Source organism: Fusarium verticillioides, chromosome 3 (genome assembly GCF_000149555.1).
Source record: "Fusarium verticillioides 7600 chromosome 3, whole genome shotgun sequence".
Classification (NCBI taxonomy): domain Eukaryota; kingdom Fungi; phylum Ascomycota; class Sordariomycetes; order Hypocreales; family Nectriaceae; genus Fusarium; species Fusarium verticillioides.
In genome coordinates, this window is record NC_031677.1 from 1,027,906 (window position 1) to 1,043,625 (window position 15,720).

Sequence of the window (15,720 nt, forward strand, 5' to 3'; positions counted from 1 at the left end):
CTTGCTCGCAGGCCAGAGCGGGGACAATATCCACTTGTTCTATTGGCTTGTCTCACCCAGTTCTCATTGGAAGGGTACGGTAAATTAGCCGAAATTCCTGTTATGACGAGAAACGAGATTTGACTGGCTGCGAATCATTGCTTCTTTTACGATGCTCTCGATCTGTGTTTTGAGGCTTGAAGCTGCTATGCCTTCCCCGGCCAAAGGTGCTCACCGCGGGAACTCGGATGTGTTCTCAGTTATGGAGGAGATCTTGGTTGCCCTTAACAGCCCATGTTCATCCACTGCAACGTGAATAGTCGTGGGCAGAGACTGGTTCAACTTCGATCCAACTTCTTGGCAGAGGCTAGAGATTCAGTTGTCCAGGGGAGATGTGAGATGCGAAGCACATGCTCTGCGTATACTATGGGCACGAGATCACGATTACAATCACAATCCACCTCAAGGGAAACAAACAAGACAGATAAATACGCCTGGCCCCGGACAACCGTCGAGACATACATCTGCCTAAACGAACGACACAAAGACGGTGAGTATCTTAGTGATATTAAGAGTCCAGATGATTACTATACATATTCTTTCTTCTATCACGGACTTTTGCAAGCTGGCGGCAGTCCTTCCATACAAATACCACGAGGTTGTACGGATACCTTGCTTGCTTATGTCTACAAGTACCACAGTTCGTTGTGTCTCGACCCTATAGTATAACAATTTGCATGTCAGATATCCTAGAAACCACTTATAATGGACATATATATATATCCATATTTCCACACGTTATCACTGCAAAATCCAATACTCCGAGGTTTATGCAAGTTTCCTCGTCCCGCTCTATGTAGCCTCCAAACCGTTGAAGTTTGCTCCTCGAATGATGTAATTCCTTTCATGTGTTGTCACTTTTGCTGTAGGTACATGTGATAGTGCACAACGGCGCCCGGAAACAAAATACACACTGCGTCATACCTGTAATCGTCAAATCTGACGTACTGGCGTTCATGGATTGCTCAGTCTATCAGGAGATATGTATTTGTGACCAAAAATTGAAATAGTCAACTGCAAACACACAATATTTATAATAATACAAACTGATGCAGTTTTCATACTAACAAGTAAAATATTCATCACCTGCACAACATCACAAGCCTCAAACGTCTTGCTGATCAACTTAGCACTTCATCTCGCAAAACCCCCCGAACTTACAGGGTCACAAGCCATTGGCACACAGTCACTCTCGGTCATTGTCACTGACTGTCTCCGCGTCAATTTTCTTCCTGCTTCCAAGATTCGCTAGGCCCTGTACCTCAGTGATTGGGTTCCATATCTTCCCCCCATCTCAGCTGCAGCTAGCGCCGCGATAAAAGCTGCCCTCTTCCAGCCCATTCAACTCCTCTTACGTATTGGACGCTAAGTTAGCTATTTCAATACACCACACAACCAACCCCTCCAACGCCTTTTTTTCAACTCTCTCACAGCATCACAACTTCTTTGACAAAACCACACATACACAAAATCGACCAAAAACAACAATGTCCGCCCAAGATAAGGCTCAGCAATACCTTGGTCAGCTCGACCGCGAGGTACGCATATCCCCTCACCCTGCGATTATAGCCGCCGCATTACAGTCGAGCACAAATTGCGCAACGTTGCCTTGCAAAATGCTGACAGTGATGCCATCCGTATAGCTCTCCAAGTACCCCGCCCTCAACAACCTCGAGAAGCAGGCTGGTGTTCCCAAGGCCTATGCCGCCATCGGTCTCGGCGCTCTCTACTTCTTCCTCATCATTTTCAACCTTGGAGGCCAGCTTCTGACCAACCTGGCTGGTTTCGTCATCCCTGGCTACTACTCTCTTGGTGCTCTCTTCACCCACAACAAGGAGGATGATACTCAGTGGTTGACTGTACGTGGCCTTTTCCCTACCATCGGAGCTAATTCCGACCTTTGCCGAGGCTTCCTACGATCACAAGCGGTCGCTAACTAGTTTTACAGTATTGGGTCGTCTTCTCTCTTTTCACCGTGATTGAGAGCTTCGTCCAGGTCGTCTACTGGTTCCCCTTCTACTTCGTCTTCAAGTTTATCTTCCTCCTCTGGCTCTCTCTCCCTGCCTTCCGGTAAGTTGCCATGCGGGTCTTGCTGCCCCGCTATCCGGAGGATTTGCTTCAAATACTGACAGAAATTGTAGGGGTGCTGAGCTCATCTTCCGATCTTTCCTGGTCCCTACCCTCGGCCGATACTTCCAGCAGACCGGCTCTACTGCCTCTGGCCTCCGTGCCAAGGCTGACGGCCTCGACAAGACCGAGTAAACGGTCTCCAAGATTTAGCTTGATCGCCAAACTAACTCTTGCGAATTGTCGCATGCCCCGGATCAAGCAATCTCGGTACTAGAGGAACAGGAAATGGTTATTTATAGGAACTACTCAGCTTCAAAACCACGCTACGCAAATTGGAGGGAACCAGGAGGAGGACTGGCCAGGGTTAGGATTTATACCAGCTAGGGAAGCTGTATTGGACTGCTGGGTTGTTCGGAAAGACTCGTGTCGTGTGGTTGTTTTTGTGTGATGAATGAATGCACTAGAAATATCTTGCTTTGCTTTGAGAAATGCTCTTATCTTATGGAGCTTCATGAGAACACGTATTGCTGCTATACCGTTTGCTTACCCCACATGTATGGTTCTGCAATTGAATACTATAGTATCGGGGATTTTGTTCTGTCAACATTCAGCTGCAACTGTCGCATGCTCACTTGCTCACTTGCTCAGCTGTCTCAGAATGTCAACATATTTTAGTATGCCACTAATCGTCAACTTCTCACTGGTGGCCAAGCTCCAAGCTTGTTGGTCTACGATCCAATCTTATCCGATCTGACCTTACTTGACCTACACTTGACGTAGTGGTATTAAGTAGTGGCCACAGAACCCTTTTTTTTAGTGGCCCGAGCTGTGTACCCGTTCGCCCAGACCCAAAAAGATCCGACCCGATTTCATTGTTAGAGCTGAGTGTGCCTGTGGCTGTGCTGTTCTAGAATTAACCTCTGACTGCGCCTCACTTCCCCTTGCGCATCAACAAGTTGGACGGCACATGCTTGTCAGTCGTAACAAGTAGCATCTTATCGTGGGCTGAACCATTCAATTTGTTTCGTATTTTCCATCTTTTCACCACGACAACTAATGCTCTCTCCATATTTAGATCTATGGAGAGCCCACGATGATAATTCCGAGCCAATAACGACCACATGCGAAGAAAACCCTACGTTCATTTGCTGATTGCGCGTCGATAAATCAAGTTCGAACTCAACGAACAGGCAAAAGCCCCTGGAGGGAAAAGCCACCATCATGATACCCACTTCGCCCATATTAAGACCTTCCACGTCGATAATTACGTATCTATCAGTTCTGGCATTGAGCTTGATGTTCTGCGCTCCTGGAAAGACTGAAGCTACACTATCGTCGCCCAACTTGGTCTTCGACTTTGAAACACTTATCGAACGAAGCGATACATCGGACTTAATATACGAACCAGAGTTTGCGGCATTTGATCGCAGTATCATTGGCCGTGCCGCGCCAGAACAGCCGTTATTAACGAATAATGGCCCCGACAGTAGATCGATAATTCCTGGAGGGACTGTTTGTTATATTGTGGATAAGAAGACGTTGTTTGGGAAGGACAAGAGGGACGATGATCATAAAACGAGCGGGGAGACTGGCCATCAGAACTCTCGTCGAGCAGAGACAAAGACTGTCTATGTGTCTGCCAATACTTGTTCCAGGCCAACTCTAAAGACCAAAGACAAGAGCGGGAAAACAGAACTGGCACCACAGCTCAGTCTTTATACTTCAACAACAAACAAGATCAAGTGCCCAACGGCAGGCAATTACAACAAGTCAAATCCCGATACCGCCAAGATACCGTTCGACGAGGGCGCAGTTATGCTAACCATGAATGCTACCAATGACATATACATCAGCGTCGTGGCTCCGAATATATCAAAGGCTGATGGGGAATACAAATACCAAATCGCCATTTCTTTCGACGAGTACTATCACAATTACGATGCCAAAAATGGCACTGCTCAACTACTGTTGATGGACTTTGACTCAACATCAGCCCTCCTTTTCACCAGTGATTTGACTCAGGACTCGCACGAGACCCAGCAGATCATGAAGAGGCCGCCACCGTTTCAGATTTTTGTTGGGGACGAGAAATTGAGATCCATCGATGGTCTGCGACATTCAGCCTGTGGCCTAACGGACCATGCGGAAATCTGGGCCAACGATAAGAAGACTGGGCGAAATAACGATCTTGTTACGACGGGCCTTACCACACGAGGACAAGGAGGATTGCCCAAGCAGCAGTTCCTGATAGCAGGGCTTAACCACAGTACCACTTACTCGGGGATCCTCGTCAAGATGCCGGATAGTGATAGCAAAAGAGATACCAAGTCTGGACGCACAATAGGCGGGGGAGGCACTGTCTACAAGGCCACCACGTTTGAGACTTCATCCAGTAAGATCAATTGCGCTTCATGTTGCTTCGATATTAGCTGACCTATCATCAGGCACGAACTGTAAGATGGTTACGAATCTGGACTTCTGCAACGAAACACAATATGCAGTACCTGGCAACGACAAAAAGTTTAACAATACTGCCTTAGCCAAGCATTACGATGATTATGCCAGAAAAATGTACGCCAATTTCGAAAAAGTCATGATGCAAGTACCCTGCGAAGCGCCCCCTGAGTCTCGCTACTCGCTAGCACGAGATTGCGATGAGTGTCGTGAGGCGTACAAGCGTTGGCTCTGCACCGTCACGATACCTCGCTGCGAGGATGTTATGGGCGGCAGCAGATATAGCGTTGTTCGCGACGCTTTTCAAGCCTTTCCCAATGGAACAACGCTTCCTGATAATTTCCGCAAGGGTCTCAAGGCCGCAGCAAATAACTCCTCGCGAAACGCCTGGATCGACGAAACCGTCAAGCCTGGTCCGTACAAGGAGTTGCTACCCTGCGAGGACGTCTGCTACGAAGTTGTTCAAGCATGTCCCGCTGCGATAGGCTTCACCTGTCCACAACCTGGATTCCCAAGTTTCAGTGTGAGTTACGGACGGCGGAATCCGGATATTTCGAGTATAACATGTAACTACCCCGGCGAGCCAAGGACGAGGGTCAGTGCAGGTGTAATTGTCCGACCCAGCGCTTTTGCTCTCGGTGCTGTGTCGCTGATGGTCTGGTTGATACTATAAGATGTGTATTTCTCGTTTATTGGGTATGCTGGGCGTTATTTTTGTTAGAGGAACTTCTGCGGAGATACATCTGAGATTAATTCCAGCGACAGTCTGAATTTCGTGTCAAAGTCAAGAGGCCCATACTTTTGTAGAAGTAAGGTTATTTTGAATAACATGAGCGATTTGGTATCAATATCCTACACAGAACAACTAAAGACAATTGGTTGCTTCGAACCCCCGTAATCTCATTCATACGCTTTAAGCCTTGTTTGCCTTTGTCGCAGCATCATAATCCTTGATAGTTGCCTCAAGCTTCTCAATCGTTGCTATTCATTCACGCGTTAGCTGCCATATCTTCTCAAATGATGTCTTGCGACCAACCTTCTCGCTCCGCACGGATCTCATCCGTTTCAAGTTTTACCCAAGTCCAGTAAGCCAACTGGTACGTAAAGACAGCGATGAGAAGTGTCTTTGCGATAGGTCGAGTGAATGTGCGATAGAACTGAGACTGCTTGATTGTCAACATAAATCTGGAGAATACTTTTGCAAACGTACCACTGGGCTTGGTGGCTTGTTCGCATATGTTCTTTTAGAAACTCCTCTTAAGTATAGGTTTCTAGACGAAATCATAGGCCGTAGCCTCGTGAAAGTTGTTGAAATCATCGTGTTGGTACTTGTTGAACAGTTCAGACGCAAAGCAACATATCAATAAAGCTTCAAGTTCACCAGCCACATGTGGCGGTGAAGAGGGGGCGGGGCCGGTGGGGGAAGGAGACAGTCTTCACTCTAGGTAGGCTCCCCTGTCGCCTTCCCTTGTCTGTCTTTAAGGGGAAAGGAACACATGTCCCCAAAATTGTTAGTAGCCCATTTAAACTTCCCTTCCCTCACGAGCCCTTGAAATCTGTCCCTTAATACGATCATAGTACTTTAACGCGACGAAGACCGCTTACAAGACTTGGAACCGTCAACAACTCAATTCTTCTGTATATTTCTTTCCAAACTTTTTGTTCCAGCTCTCAAGGCTCGACACCATGGTACGCCACAGCCTGGACCCTCCTACATAATCCAGTGTCGATCTCATGATGGAGCTAACATGATACTTCCTTGTAGGCGCAAACTCCCCAGCAGCGACGACGCAACGAGGCCTTTGCCAAGGGTAACGAAGCCAAGATGGGCAAGGCAGAGGGTCAGATCAAGAAGCGTGTCGAGAAGGTTCAGAAGTCTCCCATCTCCCTGTTCTGGATCTGTACGTATACATGAACCCCGATGGCTAGAGGAGCTGTGCTTTACTAACACTTTGCTACTGCAGCTATCCTTGGGTTCGTCATCTTTGGTGGCCTCGTCTTCGAGGGTATCTCCCGATTCTTCGGTTAAGCTTTCATCAGTTGAAGCTCTCTCCTATAACAACATAAACGCAAACAACAAACAACAACAATACCCCAACCAGACCTCGCTCTCAGCGATGGTACTGCAATTTTTCTTGATATCTGGGAGAGTAAGGGTCTGTGAACCATTTAAAAGCTATGGACAAGCACAGGGCACCAGTCCACCGTCCAAAGGAGCTGAAGGAGGGGAGGGCACATATAATTGTATCTCGCCATGGGAGAACCTGCATTGAATTCGCAGGAACTTGGCTTAAGGAGAATAGGCGCAATCTGGAATCAACATAAATCGACTTCTTCTCGATTAACAAAATAAAGGGGTTTATTTCTTTGCTTTTTATCTACCTGACGCCATGCCATGAACCGTGAATTAAAACAACATCCCTTTCTTTATATGGAGAGAGCTTGTGCCAAGCTTGCAGCTTCAAATGCGAATGCCAACAAGAAACATATACTGTGCGTCGAACAACTATGCACCAAGACCACGGCGCTTGCTGCCACCATCGTTCTTCATCTTCATACCAGCCTCGAACTGCTTCTGGATGTCGGCCTCGGCCTTGGTAGAGTCGGATGCGCCCTTGGTGTTGTAGGAGGCGGCGACGCTAGCACCAGCCTTCTTTCCACCCAAAAGTCGGAGGAACTTGGCCTGTCGAGCAGAGCCTCCCTCAAGATCATCGACTTGCCATTGTTCAGCCTGAGCTGCAGACTCGGGCTCCTTTTCCTTCTTGTCCTTGCCCTCAGCTCGCTTCCTCTTCTTTTCCGCCTTCTTGGCCTTCTTGTCAGATACCTTGGGCTCCTCAACCTCAGCCTCAGATTCGACAGCCTCTTCTTCCTTCTCAGGCTCGACGAGCCTTACTTTCTTTCCCTTCTTACTCTTCTTGTCCTTCTTAGATTCCTTGGGCTCCTCTTCTACCTCCGGAGAGATATCGGCGGCGGAAACATGGCTTCGTTCGGAAGTGGCGTTGCTCAGTCGGCGGTGCTTCATCACGATCTCGTCGGCTGGGATGTTTGTAGGAATTTCGGTTGGCTGATTGGCCACGGGAGCACCTCCCTCATCCTCAGATGAGCTATCGGAACCAGAATCTGAAGTCTCGGAATCAGAAGAGGTATCGTCGTCCTGCTCGGACTTGGACTCGTTGGCGGTTTTCTGGCACGGAGGATCAGTGTGTAGATAAACAATCATAGAATGGGTGGACTCACCTCTGCATCAAGAAGTGCTTGATACTGGGCAGCAGCTTTCTTGGCCTCGGCCAATAACAAGTTTGCCTTTTCCTGAAGCTTTTCGGCACGAAGCTTTAGCTTTTCCTTGCGCTTGGAAGCATTGACGGTTTTCTTGACCACGGTCTTTAACTTTCGGGGCTTGCCACCAACGACCTCCTTGGGCTCAGCACTGATGGCACCGGCAGCCTTGACGGCTCGCTTCTCTGCCTTGGCGGAACGCTTCTTCTTGCGCTGCTCAAGCTTGGTTGACTTGTCTTGCTTGCGCTTGAGGTTCTTGTCTGTATGTCGCAAACGTTAGATGAGTTTCAGAGACTCGAATAAGGGGTTGAAGGAAGTAGCGGTTATCTAAGACTTACCCTTCTTGGACTTCACCTCAGGGTTGAGAGCAACACCGCCAGTTGTGGAGGACGACATGATGACGGTCTTGGAATGACAAAAAACAAATTGGGTATAGAGTTGGAAATAGAAGGACGATTAGAAGTTTCGATAAGCTCGTTACCGTTTGCTATAAATCAGTAAGAAAGTCAATTTCTTAATGTTCAAAGTTGAGTGGTGAATGGCGCAAAAGAAGAATCGACGATAGCTTCATGAAATGCGCAACGGCACTGGGTAGAATCACCACTTTTTCTGCCGAGCGGTGAGGAAAAGTTGACAGGGGACCAAGCGTTGTACTTGGGTGGGGCAGGAACTGTTTGTGCACATGCAACATGGAAGCAGGGGCATTGCGTTCCGTGCCTTTCCACTACTTGCGCAGGGTGGAGTGAAGAATTGCCTAAACAGGCAATCGCCGGTTTACACGCCAGCTTGCACGACTAAGCTCGAGTTCAGCATTGGGTAAACAAGAGCTTCGATAGAGTCACAGAAGTGGTTCAATGCGAGAGATGGAGTGAATTAGTTGGACCGTTGTGTTTGTGGGGTCAACTTTTGGCTTCAGAACATATTAATCAAGCTATGTCCTGGTGTATTACGCTCGTAGCATGTGTATTACCTTATCCCCAACATCTCACTCTCGAACAACGATATCTTCATATAAGGATTGGTATCTAAGAGTCTGGCTAATAAGTCAAGATCCGGATAGATAGGACTTCTTCGTCTCTCAAGAGATCATCATTAAACCTCCGTTTTGACTTTAAGCCAGCACATACCTACATCTCTCTTCTCGAATACAACTACTGAGCGAGCACATCTATGCTTACATGTTCCTCTCTCACACAACTAATACCAGAATTATCTTAAAAGGTAAACTATACATCGAATATTGCAGGTCCAGAGAACATTCTATTGAACGGGAGATAGATGAACTGGTTGGCGGTTACCAGATAATACACGCTGTAAACATTCGACACTGCTTGGTTTTCCAGAAGAGGCAAGGCTATATGGTTCAAATATCAACTGAAACTATTCGGAGTATGCAAGAAAATGATGGTCTATGTTTCAAGGTAATCGTCTTGGCTGGTAATAAACATGAACAGATAATGTTCATATCAGGCCACAACTTATGAAATGGGCAAGGTTGAAACAAGGCATATTTTAGCTCTCAGGGGTTGCTGCATATCTGAATTCGTATTACGGTACATGAATCGGAGGCCGCATTTCCGTATATAGGACTTCAGTAAATAGATATACAATTAGGCCTTTAAATGTGATGTGAAGAAGCCATTCATTGGTCAACGCAACTCGTATCACCCATATACCACTGTCAGCTTGTCCAACTCTCAAAGTTGATCATCGGGCAATTTATCATGCAACGAATTAGATCAAATATTGCCTTATTATGCAAAGTCATCCACCTTGCCGCCATCTTTAACGCCAACCAGTAGCAGAGTAGAGGAGTGCCCTAGGTATGGTAAAACATGATCTATGGATAGAAAGAGAGATCTTCTTTCCTCTCGTAATTAGTCCGTCACCCCTTGCCTTGCCTGACCGCTATAATCATCCCGTCCCGAGTCTCAGCCAAGACCAACTCCATGTGAGCGAGCGGGGTAATACCAAAACAAAAACTCCAGAAGAGGGTGTGTGATAAGTTATACAATGACATTAATCGTGATAAGTCCGTTCAATTCCTTCTATTCCCAAGTGCGAAAACCACTGTATCGATGTTAGTCGAGGGAACCGAGAGAACAGGGGTTGATCTTACAATAGCTTCTTCACAGCTCATTGACCAGCATTTGGGTCGTATAGGTAAGAATCATCGTAATACATCTCGTCTGCTCCACTGCTTTCACCGTAACTTGCTTGTGCCCATTGCGTGCCGTATGAGGGTGAAGCACTGTATGTTGCTGTAGCAAAGCTATCGTCTGCGCTGTGTGTTCCCCTTCTACTGCTGCTGTGTCGACTCTCGGCCTCCTGGCTACGACCGACAAAGTGGCCGATGTTCATGCTGCCCCAGGGAAGCCCTGAAGGGTCTGAATAGGAGTTGAAGTCGTTGGCAGAGGGAATGCGATAGCTGTTGCCAGCGTACTCCTGATTTCGAGAATCTCTCTCGGCTCTCTCCTTGTTTTCTCGAGCCTTTTCTCCTGGGGTAATTCTGTTAGCTACATGATTGCTCTTCAGAATTCTTGCTACCTACTGAACTTGCGTTGAGCAATACGGTTCTGAATTCTTCGTCTCTCTTCAGGATCTGTGATATCTGACCAGTCGACATCATCGACTGAACTCGACTTTGACTTTTTTGAGGAATGTGAAGATGAGCTGCCCCTATGGGAGCTGTGAGAGCTATGCTTTGAGCTTCCGCCCATTTTGCTCTTTTCAGAAGAGTGAGAATCTGATTTGGAAGAAGAAGCCTTCTTCTTGTCTTTGTGACTTGAGGATTGCGACCTTGTTTGACGTGTTGGTGCAAGTTTTGAAGGAGATTTGGAGCGTTTGCCGCTTAATCTCTCCTTTTCCTCTGTTTCTTGGTCAGGGGAAGCACTTTGAATGCGAATTTCTGGAGTTTGTAATTCCGATGGCGATTGATTCGGCAAGGACATCTACTCTCAGAGAGTCATCAAATTGGAGGCCTTGAAAAGATGGTATTGAGCTTGTTGACACAATAGGGGGGAACCATCTAAGTTGTAGGACTTTTATGCTGAGGCTGAGATGACAGAGGTGTAGTGTAGCAACGACAACTGAAACAAACAAACTACACCCTTGTACTAGAAGTCTGAGATTGATAACTAGGCAGACAGAATAAGGATGTCTTGAAGTCGGTTAGAGTTTAATTGTATTAGGATATGGTATGAACGAAACTCGAAAACGAGGGACGAAGCCACATACATGTAAGGCAACGACTTTTGAACCCTAGGACATGATAGGGTAGTACACTAGTACCTGAGGACCCATGCGACAGCGGGATGATTGAATCGGCCAGGACCGGGGTATCTTGGACAGTGAGTGAGTGACTGTATCAAAGATGGAGGGAGGGTATGTAGAGGTTCAACGGCGGAGCCGGGTAGGGCAGAATTGACGTATGGAGATTACGAGGAGGGCACGAGGCGGATGCGTCAGGAAGATGGTTTTTCGGGAAATTAAGCAATTGGAGGTGAGTCTTTACTACAGAGGCCTTCGAGTCAAGAAGCGAATCCTGATAGGCGTTGCTCGCCATTCGCTTCGACTAAGAAGGATTCGCATCAGCCATGATATCCATAAGTGACCCATGCCTTAACGAAGTTGCAGGGGGCGGAGAGAACAGGCAAAGAACTAAAACGGCACAGACTGGGTAAAAAACATGCACTAAACAACCTTGTTAAGGTACACCACCAAATGCGTGGAATGGCGTGTAAGACGAAACCCCAAGTCCAAGGGTGTGCGTCAACACGGCAGCCTCTTTTCAAGCGATATCAGATCCGAAATCATTTCTTGTTCATGACTGAGGCCTCTCCAGGTCGCGTGGTGCACCAACATACGTATTCTCACAGATATTCAAGGGAGAGACTGTACGTAAGGTACATGCAAGCAAGCTACCTTGGTATCTTGGACCCATGACGGCGAAGGAGTCATACTCTGGAAACCTTGTAATCACCGACTTACAAACGTCCCCCCCATGGGGCTAATCTCAAAGTAATACCTACCTACTGTACATCCATACCTTAGGCTACTGCACTTCAGGTCGAGTACTGTACAGTAACACGTATGCGCCCACGTACAGTGACGACGTCACAGCTGAGAGATCGAAATACCTACTCTTTAAAGATATGGTTGAGTTTCGTGTAATTAAACGAATGTACCTCTTGCACGCGTCTCCTCTGTAAGCCCCCTGCAAACGTGCATTCGCAACAAGTCACGCTAAATGGTTCGAGACAGTGTAAGTTGGACAAGACCAATGGAACACTGACGTTGTGTGAAAAGCCGCGTTGCTAAGCCACCTGTCGTCGCCCTGAACCTGAGAAGGGAAGGGGAACAAAACGGTGAATGCGAGATATACGACGGACGGGGAGTAGGGCCTTGGGGCCACGAGGTAATGAAAAATAGTGGGACGTGCTAAAAAGGGCCTTGTAAGGCAGATGTACCTATTCTTTGACGATAATACGTATTCATCAGTGGATAGGTATTGTACATACATCATGACTGTGATATAATATTCAACGTCTTCAACCAAGTCTATAGGAAGATAGAGGCATTTAATCGGATTTTCTAGGAAACAGAAAAGGCTCATCACGGATAATCTAGTCACAAGATACACCCTGCGATTCCGACCCGACATCCCCGGGTCTTGCGTGCCGGATAATCATGGACAGGGATCCGGAAGAGTCATCGCCATTGCAACTACGGATATCTTAGCTGGAGCCAAATTTCATTAGGGACGGGCCCGAGAACTTGGACACGTTTTACTGTAGCTGAGGTCATTTTACGGATACTGTACTGCACTGACCCAGCAAGTATCTCAGTGACACATACCACACCATATGTTATGCTTGAGCGTTATGTACGTTTTAAGCTCCCTCCCGTCTCAACTACCAGGATCTTTTCTCCAAAAAGGGCTGCCTTGCGTAGCAAAGTCGTTGCCTCAAGGCTTCCACATCATGGCCTGTCTTGGGCGTACGTATGTCTATACATGGATGAGATATGAGGACACGTTTTAGTATCATCACGATCAAGTTGGTTCATCAGCCCTATGAACACGCACTCGCACAACATCCCTCAATGGGATCGTGGAGGGTCAATTCATGCATCGCCGAACCAAGCAGTCGGTGAGAATAGGGATGAGATGAGCAAAGTTATGCTACCCATCTTGTCTCGAGACCACAAAATAATCGCAACGAGGTCAAGGTGGCTACGAGAAAACCCTCACGCTAGGTACATATATGTCTCTCAAAAGGCGCGCGTGATCTCTGAAGCCCAAGTCGATCTGCCGTCGCTAGGAAATTCCAGGAACCAGAAACTTCATGATTATCAATCACGAGCCTCAGCTCGCCAGGGCTGCACTGCACTGTATCCGCGATACCGGATGATCGACGCTGTACAGTATCCCGTGCTTGGAGCCCAGAACAACCTTAGCAGAAGCCAATTCTAGGCAACCTCTGCAATGTTACATCTCCCTGTGAAATTTAATGCCCCGGAGGTGGTTACGAACCCGTCCTCATTCGTCATAATTCGCTCTTGGCAGCCCATAAAGAACATGCCAAACAAAAGGTCCCTTGTTGATCAAGCGGCGGTAGCTGAAACTCTAACACCGACAGTTGGGGGCCACCCTCTGACGATTCATTTGCTGATCAATTAGGCGAATGCGAGATATTCGCCAATCTGCACGGACGTTGACTATCGTGAATTTCTTCATAGCAAGGACCAAGTAACGAGCAATGAATTGATCCAAAAGTTATGAGAGTGCTTCTCAGCATTGCGATTGCATGAGACAAGATTTCCATCAACGTATAAGTCACAACCAGAAGAACCCCCACCCAGTCAGGAATACGATATCAAATAACAAGTATTATTGCACATACAGCCAGCCATCTCCATTTCTTAGTCATATGCGGAGATGGCATTTTCTATTTCTGTTCGCTGTCACATCGTGAAAGTGGCTGCATATGAACCACCATCTTCAGGTCAACAAACATGAATCCAGTCAACTAGTCAGAGAACAACCATGAGAAAGCCCACCATACAGGTTCCGTTATGTTTTTAGCAACAGTCGGAAGTGAGGGCATCCGATATGCAGTTATAATTAACCCACCCCTCAATGCTTGTTGTTACAGCACTTGGGAGGCATCAAGTACAAGACACGGGTAGGGTACCCAGCTTCACTACCTCGAGACCATCGGTCAATCGAAGAAGAAGCTTAAAGTAAAGAATCAACATGATCTCCGCACAGCATGCTTCTTTTGTCAGGTGAATCACACAGTAGGCAGAGCAGGGGATTGGGTTTGTATTAATGGGCAGTGCAGCACCAACACCATCCATAACATGTTCAAATATAGAATTTCAAATCTGCAGAGATTCAGTCATTGTAAATTATGTGCCATGTGAGCGTTCTGGTGGTGTCAAGAGTGCACGGCACAGTTGCATTACTTTAGCATAGCCTACTGTTCTTTGGAGTTTTGACAATAAGACTTTCACGAATTGATGGCACCCCACTACAGGAATTCGCGAGAGACTTCAAGTGACGTTGAAATAAGCTCCAAATTTGCCGAAAATAAGATCCGGGATTTACGTCAAGAATACCTTCTCTTCTGCCTGCCAAGAGGTAGAAAATACACCAGGCAGCAAGGCGTTGGTTCTGATACAATGCCTCAGGATGATATCTTCATAATCGCTGACATAATGTTCACACAGCCTCTCCAAACGAATATGGCGAACCGATATACCAGTTGGATACGAGACAGGCTTGATAATATGCTACCAAGTCTTTTTCGAACATCAAAAAATACCCGAGAACAGCACTTGAGTGAAACATGCTTTTGCTCAGCCATCCATAAGCCCCAGTCATATCTGCTAAAACTACAGTTGTAAATGTACATGTTGTGTTTTTGTCTTTTACACAACTATTACATATTGGCCAGCATCTCGGCCTCACGCTCAGCTCTTCGCTCTGCCGACCTCTTCTTGAATCGGACCTCAGCCCTTCTGCGCTCACCACCATCGATCTTGCGACCCTGGCGGTCCTCCCACATGCCTTCCGTAACCTTCACAATAGCCCCCGACGTTCCAGAGATGGGTTGGGCAAAGGGTCCAGCAATCGTCTCGTGACCAACGACTCGATATCCGTTTGGTCGGACCAGATATGAGCCAGTGTCCTTTTCGCCCGCAGACTTCTTAGTTGCCTTTTGAGGAACCTTTTGATCAGGTGTAAAGTCGTGGGGCACATTGACAACCCATTTCGTATCGCTGAGGGCTGAAGGAGGCGGTGTTGCGACCTTCAAGAGAGCCTGTCCATCCTTGACATATTCAAAGTCTCCCCCGGGGCCCAACGAACCCTTTCTATATCGTTGCATCCAATGCAAAAGGTACCTCCGGTTTCGGGGTGGTTCGATGCCCAATTCCTTGAGTTCTGGCGAGGTGAGGGAGAAGAGAGCGTTCCATGAGGGGAACTTGTTGGCGTACTTGTTGAGGCCACGGCCGATCAGGGTGAGGAAGGTTGGCACATCGGGAACGAATGGTCGGGGTTTGGGGATCGGGTGCGCAGGTCGTGTCTTGTGAAGTTGTCGGATCTGTCCTGTCCTTGAAAAGGCACTGCCGCTCTGCAGAAGCAGGCCAAATGTTGACCTGAGCCGTTCGCCCTTCATTTTTCTAGTAACTTGTGTTAGAGAACATGGTTGACAGTATCAACTTCGTAACATAAACTTACGCTGCTCAATGGGTCGGATGACACAAGTTCAGCCCGCTGCCTCAATCAACGAAGTCTCACAAGCCGAACGTTGATCTCGAAATTTGACGATGGGTCTTCGTTATGTCAGCAAGGCTGTGTCTGTGGCTAAGGCTTCT

At 47.3% G+C, this 15,720-nt stretch overlaps 9 protein-coding genes across 11 annotated transcripts; 5 read left to right on the forward strand and 4 right to left on the reverse strand.

The window, feature by feature from the left end:
• The first annotated feature begins 168 nt into the window (after nucleotides 1-168).
• On the forward strand, nucleotides 169-774 carry FVEG_16190 (hypothetical protein). Its single transcript, XM_018905429.1, has one exon. The coding sequence runs from the start codon at nucleotides 274-276 to the stop codon at nucleotides 706-708; it is 435 nt and encodes a 144-aa protein (XP_018754013.1). The 5' UTR covers nucleotides 169-273; the 3' UTR covers nucleotides 709-774.
• Nucleotides 775-1,063: 289 nt separating this feature from the next.
• On the forward strand, nucleotides 1,064-2,806 carry FVEG_07838 (protein yop-1). The gene is made up of 4 exons (XM_018896533.1): nucleotides 1,064-1,577; nucleotides 1,683-1,898; nucleotides 1,988-2,109; nucleotides 2,181-2,806. The coding sequence occupies exons 1-4, from the start codon at nucleotides 1,527-1,529 to the stop codon at nucleotides 2,299-2,301; spliced, it is 510 nt and encodes a 169-aa protein (XP_018754014.1). The 5' UTR covers nucleotides 1,064-1,526; the 3' UTR covers nucleotides 2,302-2,806.
• A 136-nt stretch (nucleotides 2,807-2,942) lies between these two features.
• FVEG_07839 (hypothetical protein) lies at nucleotides 2,943-5,569 on the forward strand. Its single transcript, XM_018896534.1, has 2 exons — nucleotides 2,943-4,501; nucleotides 4,554-5,569. Exons 1-2 carry the CDS (start codon nucleotides 3,331-3,333, stop codon nucleotides 5,234-5,236), a joined length of 1,854 nt encoding a protein of 617 aa, XP_018754015.1. The 5' UTR covers nucleotides 2,943-3,330; the 3' UTR covers nucleotides 5,237-5,569.
• Nucleotides 5,570-6,052: 483 nt separating this feature from the next.
• FVEG_07840 (hypothetical protein) lies at nucleotides 6,053-6,985 on the forward strand. Its single transcript, XM_018896535.1, has 3 exons — nucleotides 6,053-6,252; nucleotides 6,329-6,464; nucleotides 6,528-6,985. The coding sequence occupies exons 1-3, from the start codon at nucleotides 6,250-6,252 to the stop codon at nucleotides 6,590-6,592; spliced, it is 204 nt and encodes a 67-aa protein (XP_018754016.1). The 5' UTR covers nucleotides 6,053-6,249; the 3' UTR covers nucleotides 6,593-6,985.
• On the reverse strand, nucleotides 6,899-8,411 carry FVEG_07841 (hypothetical protein). The gene is made up of 3 exons (XM_018896536.1): nucleotides 8,178-8,411; nucleotides 7,801-8,099; nucleotides 6,899-7,747 (listed from the first exon to the last, which is right to left on the reverse strand). Exons 1-3 carry the CDS (start codon nucleotides 8,233-8,235, stop codon nucleotides 7,070-7,072), a joined length of 1,035 nt encoding a protein of 344 aa, XP_018754017.1. The 5' UTR covers nucleotides 8,236-8,411; the 3' UTR covers nucleotides 6,899-7,069.
• A 779-nt stretch (nucleotides 8,412-9,190) lies between these two features.
• On the reverse strand, nucleotides 9,191-11,639 carry FVEG_07842 (hypothetical protein). 3 transcript variants are annotated; one of them, XM_018896538.1, is made up of 4 exons: nucleotides 11,077-11,476; nucleotides 10,391-10,999; nucleotides 9,959-10,337; nucleotides 9,360-9,909 (listed from the first exon to the last, which is right to left on the reverse strand). In XM_018896538.1, the coding sequence occupies exons 2-3, from the start codon at nucleotides 10,788-10,790 to the stop codon at nucleotides 9,976-9,978; spliced, it is 762 nt and encodes a 253-aa protein (XP_018754019.1). In that variant the 5' UTR covers nucleotides 10,791-10,999; nucleotides 11,077-11,476; the 3' UTR covers nucleotides 9,360-9,909; nucleotides 9,959-9,975. The 3 variants fall into 3 exon arrangements, with proteins under 3 accessions (XP_018754018.1, XP_018754019.1, XP_018754020.1); XM_018896537.1 differs by having other exon boundaries at nucleotides 9,191-9,909; nucleotides 10,391-11,639; XM_018896539.1 differs by lacking the exon at nucleotides 9,360-9,909 and having other exon boundaries at nucleotides 9,910-10,337; nucleotides 10,391-11,476.
• A 179-nt stretch (nucleotides 11,640-11,818) lies between these two features.
• On the reverse strand, nucleotides 11,819-13,275 carry FVEG_16191 (hypothetical protein). Its single transcript, XM_018905430.1, has one exon. It carries the CDS (start codon nucleotides 12,500-12,502, stop codon nucleotides 12,080-12,082), a length of 423 nt encoding a protein of 140 aa, XP_018754021.1. The 5' UTR covers nucleotides 12,503-13,275; the 3' UTR covers nucleotides 11,819-12,079.
• FVEG_16192 (hypothetical protein) lies at nucleotides 12,786-13,766 on the forward strand. Its single transcript, XM_018905431.1, has one exon. The coding sequence runs from the start codon at nucleotides 12,914-12,916 to the stop codon at nucleotides 13,310-13,312; it is 399 nt and encodes a 132-aa protein (XP_018754022.1). The 5' UTR covers nucleotides 12,786-12,913; the 3' UTR covers nucleotides 13,313-13,766.
• A 747-nt stretch (nucleotides 13,767-14,513) lies between these two features.
• FVEG_07843 (hypothetical protein) lies at nucleotides 14,514-15,706 on the reverse strand. The gene is made up of 2 exons (XM_018896540.1): nucleotides 15,584-15,706; nucleotides 14,514-15,525 (listed from the first exon to the last, which is right to left on the reverse strand). Exon 2 carries the CDS (start codon nucleotides 15,519-15,521, stop codon nucleotides 14,784-14,786), a length of 738 nt encoding a protein of 245 aa, XP_018754023.1. The 5' UTR covers nucleotides 15,522-15,525; nucleotides 15,584-15,706; the 3' UTR covers nucleotides 14,514-14,783.
• Between the last annotated feature and the right edge of the window lie 14 nt (nucleotides 15,707-15,720).

What these genes read in the sequence shown, in the direction of transcription:
- FVEG_16190 (XM_018905429.1), top strand. Translation starts at nt 274, where the DNA reads ATGTTCATCCACTGCAACGTGAATAGTCGTGGGCAGAGACTGGTTCAA.
- FVEG_16191 (XM_018905430.1), bottom strand. Translation starts at nt 12,502, where the DNA reads ATGTCGGGTCGGAATCGCAGGGTGTATCTTGTGACTAGATTATCCGTG.
- FVEG_07842 (XM_018896537.1), bottom strand. Translation starts at nt 10,790, where the DNA reads ATGTCCTTGCCGAATCAATCGCCATCGGAATTACAAACTCCAGAAATT. An exon ending in TATTGCTCAACGCAAGTTCA is followed by an intron (nt 10,338 to 10,390) that starts GTAGGTAGCAAG and finishes GAATTACCCCAG; the next exon opens with GAGAAAAGGCTCGAGAAAAC.
- FVEG_07841 (XM_018896536.1), bottom strand. Translation starts at nt 8,235, where the DNA reads ATGTCGTCCTCCACAACTGGCGGTGTTGCTCTCAACCCTGAGGTGAAG. An exon ending in TGAGGTGAAGTCCAAGAAGG is followed by an intron (nt 8,100 to 8,177) that starts GTAAGTCTTAGA and finishes TGCGACATACAG; the next exon opens with ACAAGAACCTCAAGCGCAAG. An exon ending in AAGCACTTCTTGATGCAGAG is followed by an intron (nt 7,748 to 7,800) that starts GTGAGTCCACCC and finishes CCTCCGTGCCAG; the next exon opens with AAAACCGCCAACGAGTCCAA.
- FVEG_07840 (XM_018896535.1), top strand. An exon ending in CATCTCCCTGTTCTGGATCT is followed by an intron (nt 6,465 to 6,527) that starts GTACGTATACAT and finishes TTGCTACTGCAG; the next exon opens with CTATCCTTGGGTTCGTCATC.
- FVEG_07838 (XM_018896533.1), top strand. Translation starts at nt 1,527, where the DNA reads ATGTCCGCCCAAGATAAGGCTCAGCAATACCTTGGTCAGCTCGACCGC. An exon ending in ATGATACTCAGTGGTTGACT is followed by an intron (nt 1,899 to 1,987) that starts GTACGTGGCCTT and finishes CTAGTTTTACAG; the next exon opens with TATTGGGTCGTCTTCTCTCT. An exon ending in CTCTCTCTCCCTGCCTTCCG is followed by an intron (nt 2,110 to 2,180) that starts GTAAGTTGCCAT and finishes CAGAAATTGTAG; the next exon opens with GGGTGCTGAGCTCATCTTCC.
- FVEG_07839 (XM_018896534.1), top strand. Translation starts at nt 3,331, where the DNA reads ATGATACCCACTTCGCCCATATTAAGACCTTCCACGTCGATAATTACG. An exon ending in CACGTTTGAGACTTCATCCA is followed by an intron (nt 4,502 to 4,553) that starts GTAAGATCAATT and finishes ACCTATCATCAG; the next exon opens with GCACGAACTGTAAGATGGTT.
- FVEG_16192 (XM_018905431.1), top strand. Translation starts at nt 12,914, where the DNA reads ATGAACACGCACTCGCACAACATCCCTCAATGGGATCGTGGAGGGTCA.
- FVEG_07843 (XM_018896540.1), bottom strand. Translation starts at nt 15,521, where the DNA reads ATGAAGGGCGAACGGCTCAGGTCAACATTTGGCCTGCTTCTGCAGAGC.